Below are 26597 nucleotides of genomic sequence, written 5' to 3'. Positions count from 1 at the left end.
ATGGCTTCTTTATAGAGTTGGAATTTTTTTCGTTGCAGATTTTCGGCAATTCTGATTTGTGTGCCTTTTAAGAATTTACATTTTTAAATACTTTATGGTGGTATCTTTCAAACTTCACTTTAATTGGCCTAGTTCTTTACATCTTTTTTCCAATCCTATAAGCGTTTATATCGATCGCAAAAAAAATTAAAAAACCAAATCGGCAAATTTACGCATATCACCGGAATTATTCGGAATTTCGGAAGACTTTTTATATTAAAAATGCGTAGCGGTCGCATTAATGAAGGGTCTGGTCTGCTGGGTAAGTGGAAGATGGATTGAGGTTTCCGGTATAAGACCGGTCAAACCGCACATAGGGCCCTTTCCCTGTCTACCAATAATTACGCCTAAAAAGGTCAACACCTGTCACTAGCGAAATTCGGCTAGTAACAGGTCTTTTAACCGGACACTGGCACTTAAGAAGCCATCTTCATACCATCGCCATTGCGGACAACTTGGATTTGTATATGGACATCCAACTTCAAGATTATAATATTAATTTTCGCAACATTAAAAATCAACCAGTTGCTAGTGCACGATTCCACTATCACAGTTTATAGTATTCCTTAATGAATCTCTTTTGGGTTGCTTTGTTTTTTCTTCGATAAAAACAAATGGAGTGTAATTATCAATATTGTGATAATGTAGATTTTATATCTAGTATCAGCAGGAATTTAAAAAATATATAAAAATACGCACGTTCTTTAATTTCTTTAACATAGCCTTCATTTCCTTAACATTTGATAATTTAATTAATTCTCACAAGCAAACCCTTAATTTATTAAATCTTAATTAAGTCATAATTGCCATAAATTGATTCAGTTAATTATCGTTGAAATCTTTACAAAAAATTATTAAAATCCCTTGGAATTTTTTTTTTAGCAAATAATAGTCACCGGGCGCGGACTATAACATTTATATATATTATAAATATGTCCCTGCTAAACGACATATGCTGCGTTCTCGATGAATTCGGACACTAGCTTCACCCACATATTCCGTGTTGTGTTTTATCCATATAAAAATATAATAGTATATTTAGGTATAGTATGAGAATCCTATACATCATTTACACGGTATACTTTATTTTATCTTTAAAAATTAGTTTTAAAAAATGCGGCGTCGTGCTGGACTTGGAGCAATTCAAAAGCAAAAGTTGGAACAAGAGAAATATAAAGATAAAAGTAATGAAATTCAGGAAAATCAATTTGAACAAATGACGAGGCAGCTGGAATTTTTTAAGACCAATTTGGAAGAGTTTGCTAGTAAACATAAGAGTGAAATTAAGAAAAATCCAGAGTTTAGAAGACAGTTTCAGGTAAAGTATACCTAAATTATATGTTTGGGTCATTTTATTGGCTGTATTAATTTGGGAATAATCAAATTGCCTATTCTACAAATTTAGGTTTAGATTCTCAAATTTTACACTTTTATAAATGACACTTTTTAAACCCCACAAAAAGCAGTCATTCGGTGAAAGATCAGGTGGCCAAAGTATCTGGCTGGCCAAAGTATCCGGTACAGTGGACCAATAATATTGCCATTAAAAGCATTTTCCAAACACTCTCTAACCATACGGGCATTATGGGCCAGGCAAACCATCCATTTGGTACCAGATCATTTGATCTTTCTGAACAACTTCTTCCAAGGCGGGTCCAATTTGATTTTCAAATAAGTCCAAATAGGTTTCAGCTGTTAGGTTATAGTCGATAAGAAAGGGTTCAATGATATGGTGTCTGATAATTCCCACAAATACATTTGTTTTTTTGGGATATTGTGTCCAAGTATGAACAAAGCGATGTTCATTTTCTTAGCTCGAGTACCGGAAATTCTGAACATTTGGTTCATTGTTGAGGCTAAATGTACATTCATCGGTAAAACAAATATATTTCTTAAAAAATTCCTATCATTATTTGCTCTTTCCATAATTTCAAAACAAAATGCCATTCTTTGCTCTTCATCTCCTTCCTGCAGCTCTTGATGTTTTTCAAATTTATATAAATAATATTTGTATTTTTTAAAGTGAGCAATACCGTTGTTTGACATTTATTTACCTCTTGCCCAAGAACCCTCATACTAACCATCTCCACACTCAGTAGAATATTAAAATCTCTGTTCTCTCTTTCTTCGGCTCTATTTTCGATTTCCTGAGTTGAACATTTACAATTATTTATTACGGTACCTTTGGACTCAAACTTATTGACAATACGTTTAATATATAATTTTGCAATTACATTTAGTTGAATAATTAAAGATTCCCTCATTAAAATTTTTTGAAACTTTGTACAAGGGTTTGCCAGATTGGTCTCTTCAAAAAGTTATCTTACATTTTTTCTATAAAATGTATAGGAATATCGACTGTCACTGATTTATTGACACTTTTCCTCACGTCAGTGACAATATTCATTTTACTGGTGCCGGTTTGGTTTTACCTGAACTGAAAATTTGCTAATTTTGCAATTACATTTAATTGAATAATTCAAGATTCGCTTATTAAAATTTTTTGAAACTTTGTACAAGGGTTTGCCAGATTGGTCTCTTCAAAAAGTTATCTTACATTTTTTCTATAAAAGGTACAGGGAAGCCAATAATTGACCACCTTAAAATTCTCATGGGTTTTTTACATTTATCTTACTACCCGGTAAGATAAATGTATTATAAACAATCTGATAATACAATTTTAAATTATGTCAAATTAACTTTTTGCTGTCAAGCAAAACAAAAACGTGTATTAAAATGCATTTAGAAAATTGTTATACAGTTTTCTGTCTTATTTTCTTGATGATAGAATAACTCACATAAAATCTTAATTTTATTTAACAAATTAAGTAAACCTGATCTATTTGTTTGGTCTTTAAGTTATGTACTCTTTTTGAATAGGAACACCTCATATTTACATTATTATAAATAAAGCAAAGTTTGGAGAGTGACTCATCTTATTAAATTTTTTATTTTATTTTAATCATGCAAATGAGTAAACCCCTACATATAATAACCTAACTAACCTAAATATACAGGTTGTCCAGTTGAACATTATTTACATAGGGATAATGAAAACTGTTACAACAGATACAATAACAAAATTCTAATGATAAGATATAAGGGAGAATTTGAAAATCAAGTAAAAAAATAATCTAGTATTGTTTCTCTTATGGGCACCATATTGTCAAGTGTGTTCAGTTACAAAATATTTGGACAAGATAAATAATTAAAATGATCAAAATCAATATTTATATCAATGATAAGAGAACAATGAGATTTGTAAGAAAAAGTATACATTTATTTCATTGACATTTACTACATACACTTATAAAATTTCTAGATTTAAATCTTGGCTTTCTATCTCTGCATTCTGAGTTTTAAAAATATTTTATGAAAGTATCCAACTGATCTAACTTGATATCTGTAGAGATTATATTTTATATGGTATGACATATAAAATGTAATCACAGATGTTTTCATAACATATTTTTCTATAGAGAGTCATAATATCAAACTTTTGAGTAAAAACTGTTTTGTTGTGACGAATTAATTATGAGTTAAGTCAAAAAGTGCTTTATTGTTTAAAAAATATACATTTTTGTTAACAATTTTTGTATGATGTACATGTACTGATACTCAAAATATACCTTAACAAGGTAAATGAAAATAATTATACCTCATATAGTAGTAAAATATAAATTATAAAATATACAAAGTAGTGGTAAAATATATTATTTAAGTTATAAAACCAATTATGAAATAGTAAAACAGAATAAAATATCAACATCTGGCAAAACTTAAAGTACAAAAAATAAAAGGTATTAAAACTATAATAGATATATCGTAAACTATAAAACCAATTAAAAAACATATATAAATAAAACTTTAGCCTCATTCACAACAAGAAACTTCTTCAGCAATCCTCTAAAAGTTCTTAATGAATTAGTTGCTTTAAAACCAATAGGCCAATAGGTTACTTATTTTATTGGGTATGATATCATTTATAGCAAAAATCAATTTAGAAAATACTATCTCACATGCTCAAAAATTGAAAAGAAGAAGAAAATAGACTTATTCACATATTTAAAAGAAATATGATATTAAAGATTTCAGTTCATATTTCTTTTAAATAAGTGAATAATTTTGGTAGTGACATTGATTAATAAGATCAAGGATCAACTTAATACCCAGGAGCAAAATACCTTAAATAATAATTTAATAATGGCAATATTCTACCATATATAAAAATATAAAAATTTAAAACAAAATATAAAATTTTTAACAATTCTTACATACATAGATTATAGAACACACCCAAAGAAAAGGTAGTAAGAAGTCACATCACGCTACGCAAAACTCTTCAATGTCAAAAAGTTGTATTTAAAAATTCGTCGAGAGAATAAAATGCTTTAGCAAGTAGAAGTTTCTTTACACTTTTCCTTAAAACGTTTTTCACAATTTATTAGCCTTATATAAAGGGGTAGGCGGTTAAAAAGCCTTCTGCCCCCGTACACAATAGAGGACTTAATCTGCTCACTTTTTGGGATAGGCAGAGCTAAGAGAACGTTGTTCGGAGATTGTAACCCGAGGAGGGGGGGCCAAGCTGATGGCGATATTTTACATATATATTATACGATACAGGGGCTATGAAAGGGAGCTACAGACATGTAGCGTATGGCTCTCTTTTGCAAAATAAATAGAGAGCTGAACAAATACTGAGAGCACACACCCCAAAACATAATACCATATATCAGATGAGACTCAATAAGAGCATTGTAGGCAATTTTAGCCAGATCAAGTCCCAGAGAATGTATTTTACTCTAATAGCATAACAGTTGGATGATAACTTACCTATTAAAGAGGAGATATGATTTTTAAATTTTAATTGCTTATCAATCATCAGACCCAAAAATTTGCATGCTTCAGAAGGACTTATTGTTTCATTTTGCAAAGTGACAGTTCCAAAGTTACATTTAAAAGTTAAAATATTAGTTTTAGAAATATTAAAAGTTAATCTATTAGATTCACGCCATGACTTTAAATCTTCATAAACAAGAATTAAATCTTCAACAATATTATTTAACATCTTGGTGTTAGTGTATGCCAAAGTAATGTTGTATCATCTGCGAAGATAGTAAATTTGCCCCTAATTGGAATTTGAGAGACATCATTGACATATAGCAGGAACAATATTGGTCCAAGAACAGAACCCTGGGGTACACCCGCATCCATATCCAGACGGGATGACATATCATTGTCAAAAAATACCCTTTGTGTTCTTCCAGATAGGTAAGAATGATACCAGTCAAGAGCAACTCCTCTGAATCCATAGGTTTCTAGTTTCTGCAGCAGTATTCTGTGACTTACACAATCAAACACTTAGATAAGTCAGAGAACACCGCCGCCGCACTCTCCCCAGCGTTCAACCCCATGTACAGACTCTCCAAAAAATTGAAAATAGCATCAGATATACCCAGTTTCATCCGGAATCCAAATTGCTGATGGTTAAGAACATTATGCCGCTTCAGAAATTCCATCATCCTAGTTTTTACCAATCTCTACAAGCTTGCCAAGAGTGGGAAGCATAGCTATGGGTCTGAAATTTGATGGGTCATCATAGTTTCCACCCTTAAATAAAGGCATAATCAGGGCATCTTTAAGTAAATATGGGAAGGACCCACTCGAAAGTGAAACATTTATCACCTCAGCCAAAGAATCAAGGGTTGGTAGCGGTAGCGCTATTAGGACCTTTAGTGACAGCTCATCCCATCCAGAGGAGTTCTTATTTTTCATTGAGGATAGAACTTCCATTATTTCACTAGAATCTGTTGGTCTAAAGAAAAATGTTTCAGGCACCTTAATGTTATGTAAGTATGAGGGCGGATCTCTAACAGACTGAGGCAATAATATTGATAGACCCAAAGCAACACCCTGGAAAAAATGGTTGAGTTTTTCGGCCGATACCGTGCTATTAGAAACAGAAGGGTTCCCATGTTCACCTCGTAAGTCATTAACAATTTTCCAAGAATTATTTCTTGATTGGTTTATTTTACTTGAGTAGTATAAGTTTTTTGCCAGTTTCACTGCATCGCGCTAAATTTTGCGATCTATTAAAATAGGATATGAATCTGGAGTTGTCTAGGGCAATCTTGAGGTACACTTTTTTCACTTAGAAGAAAGGAACATAATACCGCCTCAAGATCAGACAACCCAGCATTTACAATTCTACATGCAACCTGCGTTTCACAGAGCATAGAGCAAACATAATCTAAAAGTAACGCTGAATTGGCAGTGCTGCGAGTAGGTTGATCTACATGCAAATTTAAATTAAAAGATTGTTATTGCAGTCTAAAAAAATTACATTAATGTCACCTGTCAATATTAGTGCTGCATTTACCGATATTTGGCTTAAAATGTTATATAATTTATCAATAAAACTACTAAAATTTTTTGAGGGTGACCTGTAAAGGCTTAAAATATAAAAATTTAATTGTTTAGAATAGACAATACAAAATTCAAAAGTTTTTTCTTCCAGGAGATACTCAACAATTAAAGGTTACATCAACAAAGTTATATCTTTCTAAAATCTTATTCTCTAATAAGGACCAACTAAAAAACTAGCAACCCCAAAAAATAAAGTCTCTGTTGCCTACATCAACATACAAAGTATGAGAAGTGTAACTAGATGAACTACAATGCTTTGTACAGTAAAGAAGCTGCGATGTCCTGGTATTGACAGGTTAAAATACGAAGAAAGTAACTTTTACAAATTAAATAATTACCAATCAGTTAATCAAGGAAATATATCAAGAAAGATATAAAGTTTTAACAAGTTGAAATATCGGCTATGAGGGATGTGTGTAACTGGGTATGTGTATCTGTGGGCAAAATTGGTGTTAAGGTGAGTGGAATTTATAGACCTCCAGCATATAAAAGTACTGATTTTATCAATGATTTAAAAGTAATAATAAATAAACGTCCAAAAAAACATTTAATAATCGGGGATATGAACATAAATTTGTTATATGATCGTAGTATAGTAAAACATTATAATATTACAGTATTACAGTATCATAATATGCTATGAGTTAAATAATTTTAAAATTGTAAATAACGTATCTAAAACCAATGCCACACATATCACAAATCATTCAAAAACAATTATAGACCATATTTTTATTGAGAAGTTCAATAAACACATTACTTCTAATGCTGAAAACCCTGTTAATATAGAAAGTACACCCTTAACCACGAACTTGTTACATTTAATTTAATATGCATAGGTAAAACATTCAAACCTAAAATGATAAATATAAAGTACAGATCACAAAAAAATTTCCAACACTTTTGACATTTATGTAAGCCATAACAATATTCAGACTTATTATAAGTTATTATAAGACTTATATTAAGAACTTATTAATGGAACCACAACATGCAAAGAAGAATGCCATAAAATAAAGGAACTAAAATGCCTATAAAAACAAAAAAAATTGGAGTTGTTAAAACTCAAAAATAATGTTAATAATAAAATCAAAGCTTTAAAAAATCAATAATTTCGGTCCAAATGGCAGGCAACCGGCAATAACATAAAGGAACAATGGGGTTTTATTAACAACTTTTTTATGAACAAGAACTATAAAACGCAAATTTATAAACTGAATATTGACCAGAATATATTTGTAGAACAGTGTGATTGTTGATGATATTGTGCGACAATGATATTGTCCCACATTTAAATATTCATTTTACTAAAGTAGGTAAAACTATTTCCTCTAACCTAGCTAAAGAAATACAATAACTTTGATATATCTCTAACTTCCCGGAAGTCACACAAGAAGGTACTATATATCTCTCTCCTACATAGGAAGAAGAAATAACTGAGATTATGGGATTAAAAAAATTCAGCCGCAGGACATGATCTACGGAACACCAAGAATGCCATCACAAATATTCTTGTTACCTTAGTTAATAATGTATTATCTAGAGGCGAGTTCCCTGCGGCATTAAAAATAAGCAAAGTGTGCCCACTCTTTAAGTCTGGTTGTAAAGATAATATAAATAATTCTATGCCAATTCCTGTCATAAGCATATTTTCTGAAATTGTTGATGATGTGTTACATTAACCAACTTACTGAAACAGATAAATTTCAATATAGCTTTGTAGAGCATAGTAGTAGCTTAAGTGCTACAGTAGATCTAGTAGATTACGTTTCAAAAACCCTGGATGATAAAAAGATAATTATTGCTGTGTTTATTGACCTTAGTAAGGCTTTTGATGTGGTGAATATTATTGGAAAAACTATATAAATTGGGATTTAGAGGAGTGGCATATAATCTAATAAAATCATATTTGTAAAATAGAGCCCAATCTGTTTGTTTAGATAACAGTAATAATGAAGTCCATCAAGGCTCTGTTTTAGGTCCCTTATTGTAATCCCTGTATGTACATAGTCGTAAACCTGCAAACCTACAGGCACGGTACTTTACTTTTGCCGACGATAGTGTGTTATTATACACAGGCATAAATGAAAATGATTTATGCAATTTAGTCAATAATGATTTAAATATATACATTCAATGGCTTTACTATAATAAGTTAAAAAATCTATGCTACTAAAACAAAATATATGTTATTTAAACAAGAAAATGTTGTTTCTCAAAATTATTTTAACATCATTATTAATAATATGTCATTAGAAAAAATAGACAGCATTAAATATTTAGGCTTAATAATAGACATTAACTTGAATTAGGGACAACACATTAAACATCTCTCAAAAAAAAATTAGCAATGATTTCAATTATATATAAATGTGGACATTGTATGAGTAACAAAACAAAATTTAACATTTACAAATCTTTTTTCTCTTGCATTTTGGATATTTAATACCAATTTGAGTACATGCGGTAAACTAAATTTTAATGCGGCCGAAATTTTACAAAATAAAGTTCTTAAAATATTATTTAATTACTATAGATTAACTAGTACAAACACTCTATATAGAGAATTAAATACACCAAAACTTGATGTGATTCTAGAATTAGAACAAATTAAGGTATTTTAGTATTGTAATTCTTATGTTTAAGGCACTGTAATATAGGTTAAGGTTCTTAAGACCAGTGCTTAAAGCACTGTTTAGAGAATATGTTTATTTAAGTTTAACAACGTCATTTATTGCCGAAATATATAATTGTTTAAAAAAAAAGTCTAAAAGGTTTTAAAGAGAGTGTGAGATAGTATTTTCTAAATTGATTTTTGCTATAAGTGACGTAATATCCAATAAAATAGGTAACTCATCAAACTTTGTGTAGATAGTATATTGGCTATTACTCTAACAGCACCTTTTGCCTCAGATAATCACCTACACCCAATTCAGGTGACATTCTGGAAGGAAAAAGAGAATGGTAAACAGTCATGGCTTTTTTTATCTTCAGGTTTCTTGTCCATTAAGTTTGAGATAATAAATTTAACATCAGCAGGAGTGACAGGATCAACAAAAAGTGAAAATTTACACTAGATGTCAACACTTCTGTCAATATTTAGCATTTTTTTGTGAAAAAGTCACTAAACTTATCTAAGTATTTAATCTCAAGTCACCCCCTTTCTTTTGTTTGTACCAATTTCATAATTTATCATTTCTCATGTACCCTACTTTTATTATGAATTTTGCTATTAGGAGTTGCATGACGATTGCCTAGAAGCAAAGCCATTAATACAGCAAGCCAAGAGCTGCTTGTGTCACAATTTTCTATGTGCAGTATAAATATTTTCATTGCTATCTGTAGACTCTTGTTTCACATTCATACAGGAATAAATTTAATTCTTTTGACCTCTTTATTCTATTTGTTATCTTGTGAAATTTTTAAGCACTGCGCAGTTTTAGATTCCTGCAGAGTATTAGCAGAATTCTGATAAAGTTATGGAATATATGTAAATGTGCAAAGATTTTTCCAAAACTTCATGCAAAGTTGGAAATTCAAGAAAAATGCTTTGGCTTATCACTAACTCAACCATGTTGTATTCCATTCAAGAACACTAGTAGTGCTATGTGACCCATGTTTTTATAGTCTTAAAACTGTTCTTCAAATGTTGTTATGGATAAGTAAACTCCAAGAATTAATATCTGATCTGTGGGCCAAAACAGCAAATAGAAATTCTTTGCCAAACAAAGTTGTTGAATATAATGCCTTTTTTTATATTTAGAATGCAAAAGCGTATCATTCGTTGTTTATTGGGCTTGACCTACAGAACTTCCTGTAGATCTTACTTCAGCAAACTAAAAATACTTACCCTTTCCTCTTTATACTTTTCTTCTTTGGTGTTATTTGGGAAAAAACACAATCATTTGTTTGTTGAGAATAGGGCAATGTACGCTAAGGATGTGACTATGATTACACCACATAGAAGCGATCTCCGCATTCCATTGCATAATCTCATTATATGGCCATCAGAGCTTATAAAATGCTACCTGCTGATATTAGAAGCATTGAATCTAGAGTCCAATTTAAAAAAAGCTGTTTAACATTGGTTGCAGATTAAATGTTTTTATAATTTTGTTTTTAGATAATAATCGTAACTTATGTTAGATATTTAGAATATTTATTTTGAATTTTGTTATTTTGTTTATATAAGACTCTATTACCTCTATGAATTCTAGATCCTCCTTTGTATGACGTTGCTTTGTCGTCCTGTATACGATTTTGTTGGCAAATAAAGGATATTATTATTATTATTATTATTATTATTATTATTATTATTATTATTATTATTATTATTATTATTATTATTATTTTTACAGCCAGTTAAGGCTCGCACTCCCTCTAAGGGGGGGGGGGGGGGATCATTCACTTATCCCAGATACCTGCGATATCAAAAGGATTAAGCTCTGTGGTCTGTGGGGGCCTTTTCGGTGTCCTTAAGTGACCTGAAATGTAGAGTTATATCCTAGAAATTTCCGGGTGCTGCAAGCAGTTGCCAGTAGTACTGCCTTTTGCATGTGCTTATATAGATATTCGCCAGTTCCTAGTTGTTTAAGATATTCCAGTAGACTCTTCGTTATTACACCCGTTGTCGATATAACAATTGGGATGGTCTGAACATTATCCATTCTCCATTGCCTTCCGATTTGAATTTCTAGATCTCTGTATTTGGCGATTTTCTCAGTGTGTTTCTCTTGCAGATTATTGTTGTTCGGTATGGCTACGTCAATTAGAGTTGTTTTCCTGGAAATTTTATCTATTAAAATAAGATCTGGTCTATTATGCCTTACATGTTGATCGGTAAGTACACTGCGGTCCCAGTATAACTTATATTGGTCATTTTCCACTACGGGTTCTGGAGTATATTTATAATACGGAACCTTCTCTGTTGTAATAAGTTCCAATTTCATTGCCAACTCTTGATGTAAAATTTTCCCAACTGAGTCGTGCCGTTCTTTGTATTCTGTCGCTGCAAAGGCCTGACATCTTCCTGTTATGTGCTGGATGTTTGGCATCCATATTTTTACATACATTTGTCGTTTTGTACGGACGGATCTCTGACGATGTGCTTGAGATAATTTCTTGTTGGTATAACCTGATCTTGGATGGCGAGTAGAAAACCCTCGGTTTCTGGAAACATCTTGCCTGATACCAACCAATAGTTCGACGAAGCAGTGTCGACATGATTTTGGCTGATCTCATTAGGATGCCGCCCATGAAGGGGCTTCTCCATCCAGATGTGGATTTTTGCCTGGTCCGTATGATGGTAGCTGCGCGCTTCCTCGCTCTTAAGTTGTAGAGGAGTGGAATCGTCTATTCGATTTATTGCGCGATGCAGCGTGGAATTTTCTCCTTGCCTGTAAAAATAGGATCTTAAGTTAGTGATTTGTTTTTCAAGTTGTTTACCCAGATCTATTAATCCTCTTCCTCCAAGATGGCGGGGAAGCATTGTTCTTTTAGTGGCACTTCGAGGGTGGTGGTTGTGCGTTTTAGTAAGTAGGGTCCTCACTTTTCTTTGTAGCCTTTCTATGTCTGTCCTACTCCAATTAATTACCCCAAAAGAATAACTAAGAGCTGAACATGCGTAGGAGTTAAGTGCCTTAAACATATTTTTGCTGTTGAGATTGGTTCTCAAAACTTGTCTTACCCTTTTCACAAACTCGTTAGTCAGTTCGCATTTCATTGTTTGTTGTTCAATCGTTTGTGATTGTTTCATCCCCAAGTATTTGTAAATTTCGTGTTCGCCCATGGCCTCGATGGTCTGGACATTCTGCATCTGATATTCTCCTGGCTGAATTTTTCCTCGGATTATATTGAGAGTACGGCATTTATCTAGTCCAGATTGCATGCCGATGTCGTTGGAGAACTCTTCTACTATATGCAGCATTTGGTTTAGTTGGTTCCTAGTTGCAGCCATTATTTTTAAATCATCCATATACAGTAAGTGATTTAACTTTGCAATCTCGGTGTTATTATCTCGGATGCTAAACCCATAGTTGGTAGAGTTAAGACGGTTCGAAAGAGGATTCATAGCAAGGCAGAACCATAATGGGCTCAGTGAGTCCCCTTGGAAGATTCCTGTTCGAATTGGAATGTTGTTTGTACTTACTGCGCTTTTACCCTTTACTTCGAGCTGGATCGTTGTTCTCCAACTTGTCATAGCGCTCTCTAGAAAAGACAAAGTATTACCATCAACTTTATACACTTTTAATATGTTTATAAGCCATTCGTGTGGTACTGAGTCGAAGGCTTTCTTATAGTCGACGTAGGCAGTAAAAATATTTCTCTTGTTGTGATATGCCTGGTTGTTGATGACAGAGTCGATAATAAGTTGACCCTTTAGCGCATCCTTTTTCTTGTGCGGCTATGATGTTGTTTTCCTCACAGTGTTGATAAATGCGCTGTGTTAAACATGAAGTGATAATTTTATACAAAGTAGGTAGGCACGTTACCGGTCGGTACTTAGACGGATCTTGTGTGTTGTTCTGGTCTTTAGGCAGTAGATAGGTTACTCCTTGCGTTAGGAACGCTGGCATTTCCTGTGGGTTAAGAATAACGTGGTTAATTAATTCTGAGAGTTTAGGATGCACACTCCGTAGTTTCTTTAGCCAAAAGTTATGAACTCCATCTGGGCCAGGTGTTTTCCAATTATGCAGTTTTTGGATAATCTGGTTGACTTCCTCGATAGTGAATGGTCGATGTTCCATCTGGTTATATTTATTACTGTTTTGTTTCTCTTCAGTAACCCAGCTTGCGTTGATATTGCATGTTGTTTGAGTTGCAAGTTGTTTGGCCCAAAAATCTTGAATTTGTTCTTTCGTGGGGTATTGTTTATCTGGGTGATGTGATTTTGAATTTAGCTCTCTATAAAATTGTTTTTCGGCCTTTTCAAAACGAAGATTGTCACGTTTTCGGTTATTACTGGTCTTGTATCTTCGTAGGCGCCCTGAAAATAAGGAAAGTTTCTGTTTTAGAGTATCCAGGCATTGTTGAGCTGTATTATTTTCTGGTTCATGCCGAGTGTGGATGTTGTTTCTCTGCAAAATTTCATCAACTTTCTGTTTTAGTCTATTTGTTCGTGTACCCCTCAGATATTCTGTTAGTTGGCCGATATCTTTTCGAAACCTCTGAATTTTTCGTTGAAGTCTGGATCCTTATCTTAATCGTCATGGTTTTAGCAACGGCAGTTGCTGCGCTATAAACTAAAAGGTGAAGAGATTGCATGTTATTAATATTTAAAAGATAAGGTGGAAGAATTTTGGTGTTTAAAAGTTCCATAATTTGACCTAGTTTTTTGAAGAGTTTACTTTTGGAAGTTTGGGTCTTATCAGTGGGTTGGTTCCCTCAAATTCTAGCATCGCACGTGCCATTTCTGCAGATAGTTCATGATATAGCTCAGAATTGTTCTCTTGGGTGTTTTCGGTAGTGTTAAGTTCCTGTGTGTCATTTAATACGTTTTCTATTACAGGTTGCTCCTCAGCTGGTTCATTGTTAGCGGGGTCTTGTTTGTTGTTAGTTTGCGCTTGTATTTCTTCTTTAATGGTATTGAGTCTTGTCTCTGGAATTAGGTGATTACGCATTATTACCCGATACTGGTCTGCTACTCTCTGTTCGGTAACTTGGATATGTGGATAGATTTTCCTAAATTCGGCATGTAAAGGTTGTCTGTAGCCGATCATTTCTCGTCCCAGGTTGGTCACTTTATAAAAGCTGCGCATGACGGTTTCATTCATCGCAGATGTCCATTTCATGCGCTGTCTTTGTAGTCCCGCCTGGGTGAGCGCTGGCTGAATTTCCTGCGCATTATTATTATTATTATTATTATTATTATTATTATTATTATTATTATTATTATTATTATTATTATTATTATTATTTGGGCAAAATTCTGGCTCAGTAATGGCTCACCATTAAAAGTGGTCTTCGGTGACTCATACACTGCTATAATCAGATTCTGGAAAGGTATGAAAATATAAAATAATCTCTCATTAAAACACAGGCAACATCTCAGGAATTAAAGTTCAGAAGTTTCATTTAGAGGTCTATAAAAGCAAAATTGAAAGGGTTCAAGCATATGTTTTACGTTTTCTTGCCTTAAAGATTCTCTCTTCTCTGTACCTCAAAGGATGCTTCGCGTTCACTCTCTTTTTAATGAGTCACATTTCAGAACAAACTATGCATTTAATTCCCCATTAGCCAGAATATGTAAGTGAATTTACTGCCGGAAAGCACTGACGTTTTAAAATCAACATCGAAATGGTTGTATCTTATCACCGTTAATAAACTATTATTATTTAGAGCTTAAAACAAGAAGAAACACTGGTGAACAGTATATATATTACCATTAGATGTACGCACAACAAACTGGTCTGGTCTAGGGGCAAGAAAAATAGGCTGTTTTATTTTTAGACGAAAAAATTTGTTTCTTATTTGTTGGGCATTCCTTTAACATACCACATTCATCATATTAAGTTATTATATACAATATATTATGGGATCGTAGTCGAGCCTAGTTGCTGGTTCTTGGTGTGTATAGTCCACTTTTGTGATTAGTTAGTTAGTCAGAAAAATATAAGAAAAAGAATCCTGACTTCGGAATGAGGTGAATATTAGTCAAAGTATTTTTTATTCGATTCCGCTTACAACTCCTATTTTATTTGGCATTTGGCTTATTTTATTTGGAATTTACATTTTTTGGTTTTTTATTATTGGCTTCTCTTGACAGCTGCTCAGAGTAGCTGCCATCTTGGTCAAAGAGTGATTGAAAGTGGTTGCCGTTTTTACGGATAATAACTAGTTGTATTTATTAAATTAAAAGATAACAGATTGAATTATGAAAAATCTAATTAGGAGGTGTATGCGGAATATACAGTATTGGCCAAAAGTAGCTAGACAAAATTATTATTTATAAAACAATTAATAAATCTGAGTAGATATTGCCAACTATTTAAAAATATGAATTCTTATTAGCTTTGTTGTACAAACATGTAGGGTAAGTTCCGTAACTTAACCGGTTCTTCCGGTTGTGCCGGTTACCGTTCCATAACTATACAATTTCTGAAATTTGGTTTGGTTAGGAAACGCGGTACCGAAATTTGAAAAATAATATAATAAAATTGAAAAATTTGAAAAATAATATAAGTGATTTGATTTTTGTTTATTTGGTGTATTAACAAGAAAGAAAGTTATATTGAAGAATTTTGATTATTGATTTATTGATATCTTTACTTGCAAATATTTATATACGCAAGATAGTATATTATTGATTTGATTGCTTAATTTTTAAACCTTATATTTATTTTTGTATTTTTTTGTTTTTTGTAAAGATTTATTTGTATATTTTATCTATATACACATTAATTATTTAAAAATGCCAGAACCAAACTATGCTTTAATCTAAGCTGACAATATTCCAACATTTGATGGTAATCCTAGACACATAAATCGATTTGTTTCTTCTTGTGAAAACGTTTTCTCTGCACATAAAGATTTAATGATACTGTTTTGTTTATTTGATACTGTTTTAAATAAATTAACTGGAAGAGCCGCAGATCTAATTGCTTCCAGAGTAGAACTAACTGATTGGGAATTTTTAAAACAATCCATAATTTTAATATTTACTGATAAAAGATCAATTGACTGTATTGTACAAGATATCATTTTTTGTCGACCAAAAAAAGATGAGTCACCCCAACAATTTGGTCTAAGGCTCCAAGACATTCGAAGCCTTTTATTTGCAAAAATTAATGTTTCCCCAGATTCAAAAGAATTGAAACAGTTAACAATATCAGAATATTCAAATTTAGTTTTAAAAACTTTTATGAATGGTCTTAACTACCAAATGCAATTAATTGTACGAGTAAAATCTCCCATAACGTTAGAAGAAGCTATGAGTCTTGCTTTAGAAGAAGAAAACTTTATGAACTATAAAAATAGAAATCATAATTATAAACAAACACAACCAAATTATTATAAACCAAATTAACACACAAACATCTAATAATAACCCAAATACGAACCATTCATTTAGACCTCAATTTAATAATCATAATAGACATTTTGCTACTGCTAGAATATCTAATTTTAATAGATTTGCACAAAACCCTAACGTTTTTAATGTAAATAACCCCCAAATTAGACCATTTCACCCAGACTATCCATTTAGATCGCCACAACCCCCACATAACTTTAACCAACAACCTTACAATTTTAATTATTTTAGTAACAGAAACAATTTCACTAATAACAATAAACGCCCTGCATCTTCTTCGATTGTCAGACAATAATTTCAGTAGAGGAGAACCAATGGACACATCCTCAGGAAATAGTGCATTAGCATTCATAATGCCATTCAAACACACAAAAATCCGAACTTTACCCTTGAGGATAATCCTAATGAATATCAGCAATCTAGTCACACACACGAATTTAATAATTATTATGATGATCAAGGTTATGATACTGTTCATTATTTTCAATATACACAAGAATGTGATTTTAATAGTTATTATGACCCAAGAGCAAACGAATATGAAGTGATTCCACCAACATTTTAAAACAACCCCAATTATGACATACCCGACCAATGTCCTTCGAATGAAAATTTTCCAGAACGTCCAGAAGCCAACAATGTGACATAATTTTATTAAATACCAATTCAAACTCTGATCCCAATAATTTATCTATAACCCTATATCTATACCAATAATTTATTTATCGGAAGTTAAAGCTACATTTTTAATTGATACAGGTAGCGGGAAAAGCTATATTAAACCCGAATTAGCCTTTAAAAAATATAGTAATTCCATATCTTATGAACCCTTTACTGTTAAAACTGCACACGCAACTTCAACCCATAACGAAGTCGCGCAGATTCCTTCATTTCCCTCATTTAACTCAAATGAATATTATAAATCTTTTTGACTTTTCTCCAAAATTTGACGGATTATTAGGAATTGACTTTTTAACAAAAATAAATGCGAATATTAATTTAAAAAATACTTCACTAGAATCGCAAAATGCAATCTTGCCCTTGCATTTCGAGAATCATAATTCAACACCCACGCAAACACATTGAGAACCGTGCAAAATTATTATACCCGCGAGAACGTCTAAAGTTGTAAAAATTCCAGTAAATTTTAAATCCGGAGTAGGCATAATAAAATATTTTAATTTTGGACCAGCAGAAATGCCGGAAGCTTTAGTTAACATTGATAACTTTTATGCATACACAACCATTGTTAATTCATCTGAAAAAGATACAAAAATTACATTGTTAGAACCCTTTCAAGTTGAAATTTTACACCAACCTGATTTTAATTTTATCGAAAAAATGGAAACTGACACAGAATTAAACGAACATATGGATAAACTTCAAAAAGCAAATTTAAAAAACACTAGACTCTCACATTGTAATAAAGAAAAATATAAAGCGATTAGAGATCTATGTTACGCATACAGAGATATTTTCTACTGTGAAAATACTCCTTTAACATTCACCAATCAAATAAAACACAAAATTAATTTGACAGACGAATCACCTATTTTCACAAAGACCTATCGATACCCACACATACATAAAACCGAAGTCTACTCTCAAGTCGATAAAATGTTAAAAAACGGAATCATACAAGAATAAATTTCGCCATGGAGCAGTCCAATTTGGGTAGTCCCTAAGAAATTAGACACTTCAGGTAAACGCAAATGGCGTATAGTTATTGATTATAGGCGTTTAAATGAAAAAACGTGATAAAGTAAGTTATATATATAAATTAAATATAAATCGTTATATATAAATCAAAATTAAATGAAAAAATAAGTTAGGGAAATCAAATTATTTTTCAACTCTTGACCTAGCGAATGGTTTCCATCAGATTGGACCCGGAAGACATTAAAAAAACTGCCTTTTCGACAGATACGGGACATTATGAATTTAAGCGAATGCCATTCGGCTTAAAAAATGCCCCCGCAATATTTCAGCGCGTAGTAAATAATGTTTTAAAAGGTTTAAAATTTTGCCTTGTTTATATCGATGATATAATCATTTTTTCCACATCATTACAAGAGCATATCGAGAGATTAAAAGCTGTTTTTGAAAGACTTAGACAAGCTAATTTTAAAATCCAATTAGACAACAGTGAATTTTTACATAAGGAAGTAGCATATTTAGGGCATCAAATTACAGACAACGGAGTAAACCCTAATCCAGAAAAAATACACGCTGTAAAGAACCCAAAAAGATATTAAGTCATTCTTAGGTTTAGCCGGATATTATAGGCGTTTCATAAAAGACTTCGCTGGAATTTGTAAACCCTCTTACAGCATGTCTAAAGAAAGGAATTAAAGTAGAACACACCCCTAATTTCATAAATGCTTTTAACCATTTAAAAAAACTTTTAATAAATGCACCCATTCTTAGATATCCCGATTTCACTAAACCTTTCATTCTGACTACAGACGGTTCAAATGTAGCTTTAGGAACTATCCTATCTCAAGGAACGGTACCTAATGACCTTCCAATAGCATACGCTTCACGGACATTAAACGGAACAGAACAACGATATAGTACTATAGAAAAGGAACTCTTAGGAATAGTATGGGCTTGTAAATACTTTCGACTCAATTTTTACGGTCAAAAATTCACTATTTACACAGACCATAGACCGTTAGTTTGGCTAAATAACTTAAGGGAACCTAATAGCAAATTAACGCGTTGGAAATGTAAATTGGAAGAGTAAATTTCGATATTATTTACAAAAAAGAACTTTTGGATACTAATGCAGACGCTCTATCACGTATTTCGTTAAACGCTATATAAACTGAGTCCAACCTAAACAATCCAGGAGACATTAATATTGATATAGCTGAATTTTAAAATAATGCTGAACAATTTGACCCACAATCACTTGACCCTGAATCAGTAGCAGAAACCTTAAAGAGCTTAGAGATTCCTAAAGCTCCAAAAAAGATAAAAATATTACAAAATATCAAAATTCGACCCCCTGATCCTGTCATAACAAACCAAGATTTTTTAATATGTTTACCGATTGAACGATTTACCTGAAAATAATGAAACTATGCATACAATTCATACAACAAATTCTGATCAAATTATGTTTCTAAGACCCTATTAGATGAGATAATTAATAATAAATCTCACCAATTTATTTTCAAAAAATTCACGCAGTAGGTGCCACAATTTATAAAAAAGTGGATAAAAGATCCGGAAAAATTAAAGATCACTATTTAGGTCCTTTCAAAATAACTCAAATTTTAAAAAACAGTAAAATTGATATTGAAAACCCGAAAACTAAAAAGAAAGAAGTAATTCACCTGAACGAGACTAGATTAGTCCCCAATTGCAGATGGACCTGGACAGTCTATGCCAACATCGTCAAGTTCAACGACCCAAACGATAATCCCGGAATACTACCTTACAAACTAGGTACAACACAACTAGTAACCAATCACTGGACATTTGTACAGACTATTGACCTAAAACCGATAATTAATTAATTTAACTCACTAAAAGGACATGCTAAAGTTTTATCATCAAAACTAAAAAGTAACACTGAATTTTACGAAGAGTTAACTCTTTAAAGTTAACTCCTTAACTCTTTAAATCCCATATATAACATAGAAAACCGCATTTCTATGCTGTTATATCAAATATTTCCCTATGCATTTCAACAAAGACAAAAACGAGGTATTTTTAATCCATTAGGATGACCTTCATAATCTTGAATTATATGAATATTTAAGAATATTCACTATAACTAGTCAAATAGCTTCTATTTATCAATCGATTTATAACCTTTTGGACAAAATTGAAGTCGCTCGGACATTTTCTAAACTAAATACTTCAATAATAAATCCAGATGAGTTGCTTAAAAAGCAGAATGTCTGGATTTATTAATAGAATCATTAAATAAACATTTACACAAGAATGATAAAATACCCATAAAAGTAAATAGTGAGAATTTATTAATCTTAGAAAAACTAATTGAAGTTAAAAGTTTCGTAAAAGAATTCGAAATAATATTTATTTTTGAATTTCCATAGGTTGACAAAGATACGTTTCAATATTACCATTTATTTGCGTTACCAGTACCAAATAATCAATCTTACCTTGTTAATTTACCATATAAGCAGTATCTGTCATTGAGTGACACAAGGTATTTCTACCATGATGAAAAATTCAGTTTCTATGCAAAGAGACACCTGTTCGGACCATCCACCATGTGCAGTACAACTCCTCACGTTAAGGTCAACCACCACCACTTGTTCGAGTTGATTCAATGGTTTTCGAATCACATGAAACTACGGACCTAACTTACCATGAAGTTATTGAAAAGATTACCGAGAAGAAGCCGATCTTCAATCCACCTTCAATAGACTTGAAGCTGTGAATCTAAAAGCCACCGACGAAATCCAACAAGAATTGATAAACCAAGCAAAGAATCTCCAAGAAATGGCGTCACCTGTATACCTTACTAGAATAAGTTTTTGGACAATTTTGATTTACATTTGTATTTTTATTAGTATCTTTAACATCCTGTATCTCAAAAGTTAAAACGTTTAGGACATATGTTCATAGGAAATTTTTTCTTAAAATGGGTCCAGGAATAACTCCATTAAATATTAGCACGTCTTTAAGGAACACCCTGTATATTACATGCATAAGAGCACTGCAAAGTGCGTCGAGATAAAGATTACTGAGCCCCACCGGCGATGCAGAGGCAAGACGCTTTGGAGGCTGCCAGGCACCAGAAAGCAAACGTTTCGACCAGCCAGGCATCGACTAATAATTTTCCTTCATTTAACATCATATTAAATTTTCAGGCATAAAACGATAAGTCAAATTTTTAAAAATTTATTGGCAGTTTGAAATTTGGCAGGCGGGACTTGGCGGCAAACGATTTTCGTTGGCAGGCACGCCAATGCATCATGTATAATGTTTTTGTAACATTTTGACAAATGTTCATCCTTAAAAGAATTGTACAAATTTTGAATTGCAAATTGACTAACAAAAATTTTTGCGGCTATATTATAGCAGTAATCTCCTTGTATAAGAGATGAACATTTGAGCAATATTACAATGCTATATTCAGGGGAAAAATATAAGGGTATATAAATATTTTGGAACTGGCTAAATGTACCATGCTGACATACCATCAACCTGCCATCTATGTAACATTTTAATATTATGTACATTAATCAAAAGTTGCAAACAAATATATCAAGAATTATTATTCTCTTTTTGTTAAAACAGTATATCGTAAGATATTACATTTTGTAACATGCTAGATGGATGTAGTAGTCAGTAATTAGTAGTCTGAAGACATTTTATCATCTAGACTGCTTAGTCTTCTGAACTTCCATCCTCCAATCAAACAAACACGTAACAACTTAAGCCCTTTTATGATGCCTTATCATCATACTAGTTACCAACTATCGATATAATGAGGTGTCATATAGAGAATTTATAATAAGAGTGGGAGTTTGATTCATACCTTTTAACCAATTTAGGGTTAAATGTAACCAATTATTGATTTAGAAGTAGGAGTAATATGTTTTTTTTATATTTGTATAGTCTTATTATTAGCTTTTAAAGCAATATTCGCTTCATGACTAATTTAGTATTTTCGTTATTTCTTTGCTGTAATATTGAAGACTTTCGGGATTTGTAAACGTGTAAAAAGTCACAGTAAACTAAAAAGTAAATCAGTAACAGGAATATAAAAAAATAACAAGTTGTTAATACTATACAGATGAAAAGCTGTCAACTATTTTCTAAATTATATTGAAGAATATAAATGGCCAGATCGTAAATATTTTTGTACAAATTCATTTTTTCTGGTAGGAAATGTGCTCCAGTATAGGAGTTGACCCTTTATCTTCAGGCAAAGGCTTTTGGTCCATTTTAGGAATAGGGGATTTTTACTATGAACTTGCAGTGCAGATTATTGAAGTATGTCTTGGTAAGTTAATTTTTAGAATAGGACACTAGACAAAAATTTCTTAGTTTTTCTCACTTTTATAGGGTTACTAATTTACTACGTTTAAAACTATGCGGTGGTTCATAAATAAACATTTGAACTGTACATACATATACCGATATTCAAAAAATATCATTTAAACATACAATTTAATATTGACTATTAATTAACATTAATCATCAGTCAGCTTTTTTGCTGAATAGAAATTATACTTTTCGTGAAGCTATATTTTTTTAAACAACTTTGATTTTCTAGCCACAAATAATAAAAACGGGGGGCTTATTAGCTTGGAGGAGCTCAGGACAAGACTTATTAATGCCAGAGGAAAACGAAAAGAACACCAAGAAATATCCAAGGATGATTTGCTTAGAGCAGCCCAAAAATTAAAAATATTTGGAAGTGGGTTTAATGTTATTCCATATGGAAGAGGAAAAGTAAGCACTAAATTTTGTTAATTATAGTAGCACATAGTTAATGAAAACAATAATAACTTATAAAATATATAAGAATTAAACAGCTACGAACCGGGACCGCATACAACTGAACCCCGCGCCTCTCCAAATAGTTATTTCGCTTGGATCCGCTAACTTGTTTATTCGTCATAAACGATTTTGCCAGGTTGCTAACGCAGCAACTGTGAACTTGAGCTTGAACTTGACCTTGCTAGCCACCCCATAAACCCCCCTCCTTTTTACTATTATTTACTAACCGACTAATCTGCAGCAACTCATCGAGCAAAATATCTAATTGTCTGTTTTCTAGAAGCGTGGGTTCTAGAAAACAGACATATTTTTTCATTATTTCAGAAGCTCATATTTGTCTCTAACATGACCAAAATCTTGAAACTTTTTCTTAATTTTGCTTACTACCGAACGTGTAATAGGCCTCTCCGGGTAGCGTAATTACTATCTATACTATGGTGCAGAGCCTGTCAGCTCCTTAAAAGAGTAGACTTAGTAATAGCGAAGAACGCAGTTTTAAGGATTTCTAACCATACTAGAGTGCAGCGCGAGCCAGCTCTGGGCCGTAGTACAGATAGTAAATGTGTAATTGGCATTATGTATTATTTTCATACTCCTAAATATACTCGACCACATCCCGATTATTATTTTTCAATTATTGCAAGGCGACAAGACGCGGCATGTGTACTTAAAAACATAATTATAAAAAGTATATAAAAAAATATAAAAAACTTAAATGTTTTTTATAATAGGTATGTCTTTGTGTGTATGTACTTAATAACAATTCTTAAAACATTTTAAAAACTTTATTTACATTTTTACATCATATGTATAATATATAAGTACAGGGTGTCTCGAAAACATACCGACAAACTTTAAAGGTGCCTTTACACTTAACATTGCATGATATTTAGGTCAGACACTAGTTTTGAATAATGAAAGGGTGTTGGAAGAAATTAAAGCAAACTTTTTTTTAGTAAACATATTAAGTACGTATATCCTTTAACATATTTTAAAGTTTAACGGTATACTTTCGTGACATCCTGTGGCCGCATTTTACATTAAATTATATTTATATTAATGTGATTTTGCATTTTGTCTATTTTAAGATATAGCATGCTTTAATGATCGAACATGTTTGCGTTTTCTTACAGTAATTTCATTTTTAGCAGGCCTCCCAGCTTGTATTCTTCTAGATCCAGATGTCAGTGGTAAATGTCCTGGTCTTTGAGTCCTTCGACTGATTGAAGTAGGTTGCACTTTAATTGTTTTTGGTCGACGAATGTTCTTCATTTTTGAAAATAAAGTCATTACCTCTGCAGGTGTTTTAATCCTCTCCAATGACTTGTTCAAACGTGTTATCATATTTGTTGCTTCAGGGGTATTTTCGCTTTTCATTATTTGAACAATATTCAGGAGATTATCACTCAACGTTTGCATAGCAATTTCACGTTTCATATCGATTCAATCACTGAAGATGTTTGTAAAGCAATAGCACTTGATGGAAGGTCCTCTATTTCATGATGTAAACTGTTACCTTGAGTGAAACATGATATTTCATTGTCAGTAAAAAAGGTTTCCATCATGTTCTCAAAAAAAGTTGTATCAATATCCTCTCCCATAGCCAATTTAGCTAAGTCTTTTCAGTCATCTGATGATAGTTTTGGAATATTATAGTAACTTAAAACATGAAAAGCTTCTTCCACAGCGCAAATGTGTTTACAAAATTTTCCGCCTACGCCTGACGGACAATCACACATCCCAAAAAACATTCATGAACGCTGACAGTATACAATAATTTATTATCGCAGCTTGAAGAAACTAAATATTGACTATTTGATATGTTTTTGACCAGAAGATCTTTCGCTTTCTGCTTTAGTTTGGAGTAAACCAAATCATTTTTATTTTTCCTATAATTTGCAAAAGATAAAAGTCGTTTCCTGTGATAAGTTTCAAAAACTTTACAAATAAAATCGAGTAATGCGCATGCGTTAAATGCTTTGCATCTTTGTAATACTAAATCCTTGAAGATCCTTATAGACGCCTCACAATAGTTATTAGTGTTATTACACCTTGTGATTTTATCCGTTCTAAAAGCATATGCCCATTCGTGTTTCCTTTTATATAAATCATCTATGTGCTTTTTAAGATTTTCGTATTTTGTCATAAGGTCATTGTTTATGAAACTGTGATACTCATACAATTTAAGTAAATAATTTTTTGAAAACATTTTATAATTTCTTTTTTATAATTTTTGTCAATTTTATGATTGCTATCCCAAAGCCAACGCCAGAACGCTTGGCAAAAATGAAAAGTGCAAAGTAGCAGTATGGAATTGGGAAATACAGCGCGAAGAGCATTTCTCTCCGCAGACGAATCATCAGTCATAATTATGGCAGGAAAACCTTTTTTACCAAAGCCTGCATTACTCAATTTTTTCTGCAGTAACGAAAAGATCATGGTATAATTTGCTTCGCTTTGTTCTGTGTGTATTATACACGCTAAAGGTATGGACCCAATTTTATATGCAGTGAAGACAAAGGTCACGCAGGAATTCATTTGATCGCAAGAACCGCTACTATCAATAAAAACCATTTCACTTGTAAATTCTCTCTCATGAGCTCTGGCCATTATAGGGGTCAGTAACACAATTATCAATGGTTCTTCATTTATATAGACTTTTATTCCCAAATCTTCATAGGCTTTTAATTTTTTTTTTATAATTGTCAATATACTTTGGTTATCTCGTCCACCAAAATATGTTTTCCTAAAATGAAACATATTGAAAAAAAGCAATTGATTATATTATGTATTTTGGAGTGGTTTTTAGGAAATGAATTTGTCTGAAGTAGTTTTTTAAAAATAATTTTGGGTAGTAGTCCTATGACTATTAAAAACCCATTTTTTTTAAATTTTTATCTCTACAAAAATAAAAACATTATAGCCTGTGATGTTAATAATTGTGGAACACCCAGCATACATAATATAGGAAGCAACTTACCGCCATTCTTCATGCAAGTTATAAATTTGCCGTTCATTAGGATTGATTTGAGGGTTTGAAATAACTTTCACAAATTTTTCCTCATTTTCAGTTTCTTGAAGTGTTAATTTATGGTACGATTTTGCACAAGATGGTGTCATGCCTTCGTTGAAATATGTCCAGAATATTTGTTTTATTTCATTTGTTAGGCGCAAATAACTAAATGCCTCAGCAACTTGTATCTGATGAGTGTGATTATTTTTGATCTGAAATAATAATTAACTCATCTTATTTATCAATAAAATGTTTTCGGAAGCACGGTTTCGGAATTTTTAATACTGCAATTTTGTTAAAGAAATATTTAAAAAAAAAATTACATGACGTCACGTCAAAAATTACTATTGAAAATGCCTTGTTTCTATGGCAACAAAGAAAAATATTTTATTCCAGGGCCTATGGTTGTTAATTTATTGTTTAAAATTAGGAAGAAACTTATAACGATATTTAATCCCTTCCTTAGCAAATCGTCATTTTTTATGGTATTTTTGTTAATTTTTTTAAACAAAAATGAAATAGTTGCCTCACAATTTCTGTTTCTAACTCTGCTCTCACTTCTTTTATTGCAGTTCACCTTATTGAAACTGCTATGGTGAC

At 32.0% G+C, this 26597-nt stretch overlaps 1 protein-coding gene across 5 annotated transcripts in view; it reads left to right on the top strand.

The window, feature by feature from the left end:
• Positions 1 to 978: 978 nt before the first annotated feature.
• Positions 979 to 26597, top strand: part of LOC126738042 (vacuolar-sorting protein SNF8) — a 71993-nt gene continuing 46374 nt past the window's right edge. For 2 of the 5 annotated variants that reach the window (XM_050443210.1, XM_050443212.1), the window contains exons 1-3: positions 1088 to 1357; positions 22367 to 22484; positions 22758 to 22936. In XM_050443210.1, the coding sequence (XP_050299167.1) occupies positions 1154 to 1357; positions 22367 to 22484; positions 22758 to 22936 (501 nt within the window). In that variant the 5' untranslated portion in view covers positions 1088 to 1153. The other 3 variants (XM_050443209.1, XM_050443208.1, XM_050443211.1) reach the window with 2 other exon arrangements.

Source organism: Anthonomus grandis, chromosome 6 (assembly GCF_022605725.1).
Source record: "Anthonomus grandis grandis chromosome 6, icAntGran1.3, whole genome shotgun sequence".
NCBI classification, from domain to species: domain Eukaryota; kingdom Metazoa; phylum Arthropoda; class Insecta; order Coleoptera; family Curculionidae; genus Anthonomus; species Anthonomus grandis.
This window is presented reverse-complemented; position numbering and strand designations above follow the sequence as displayed.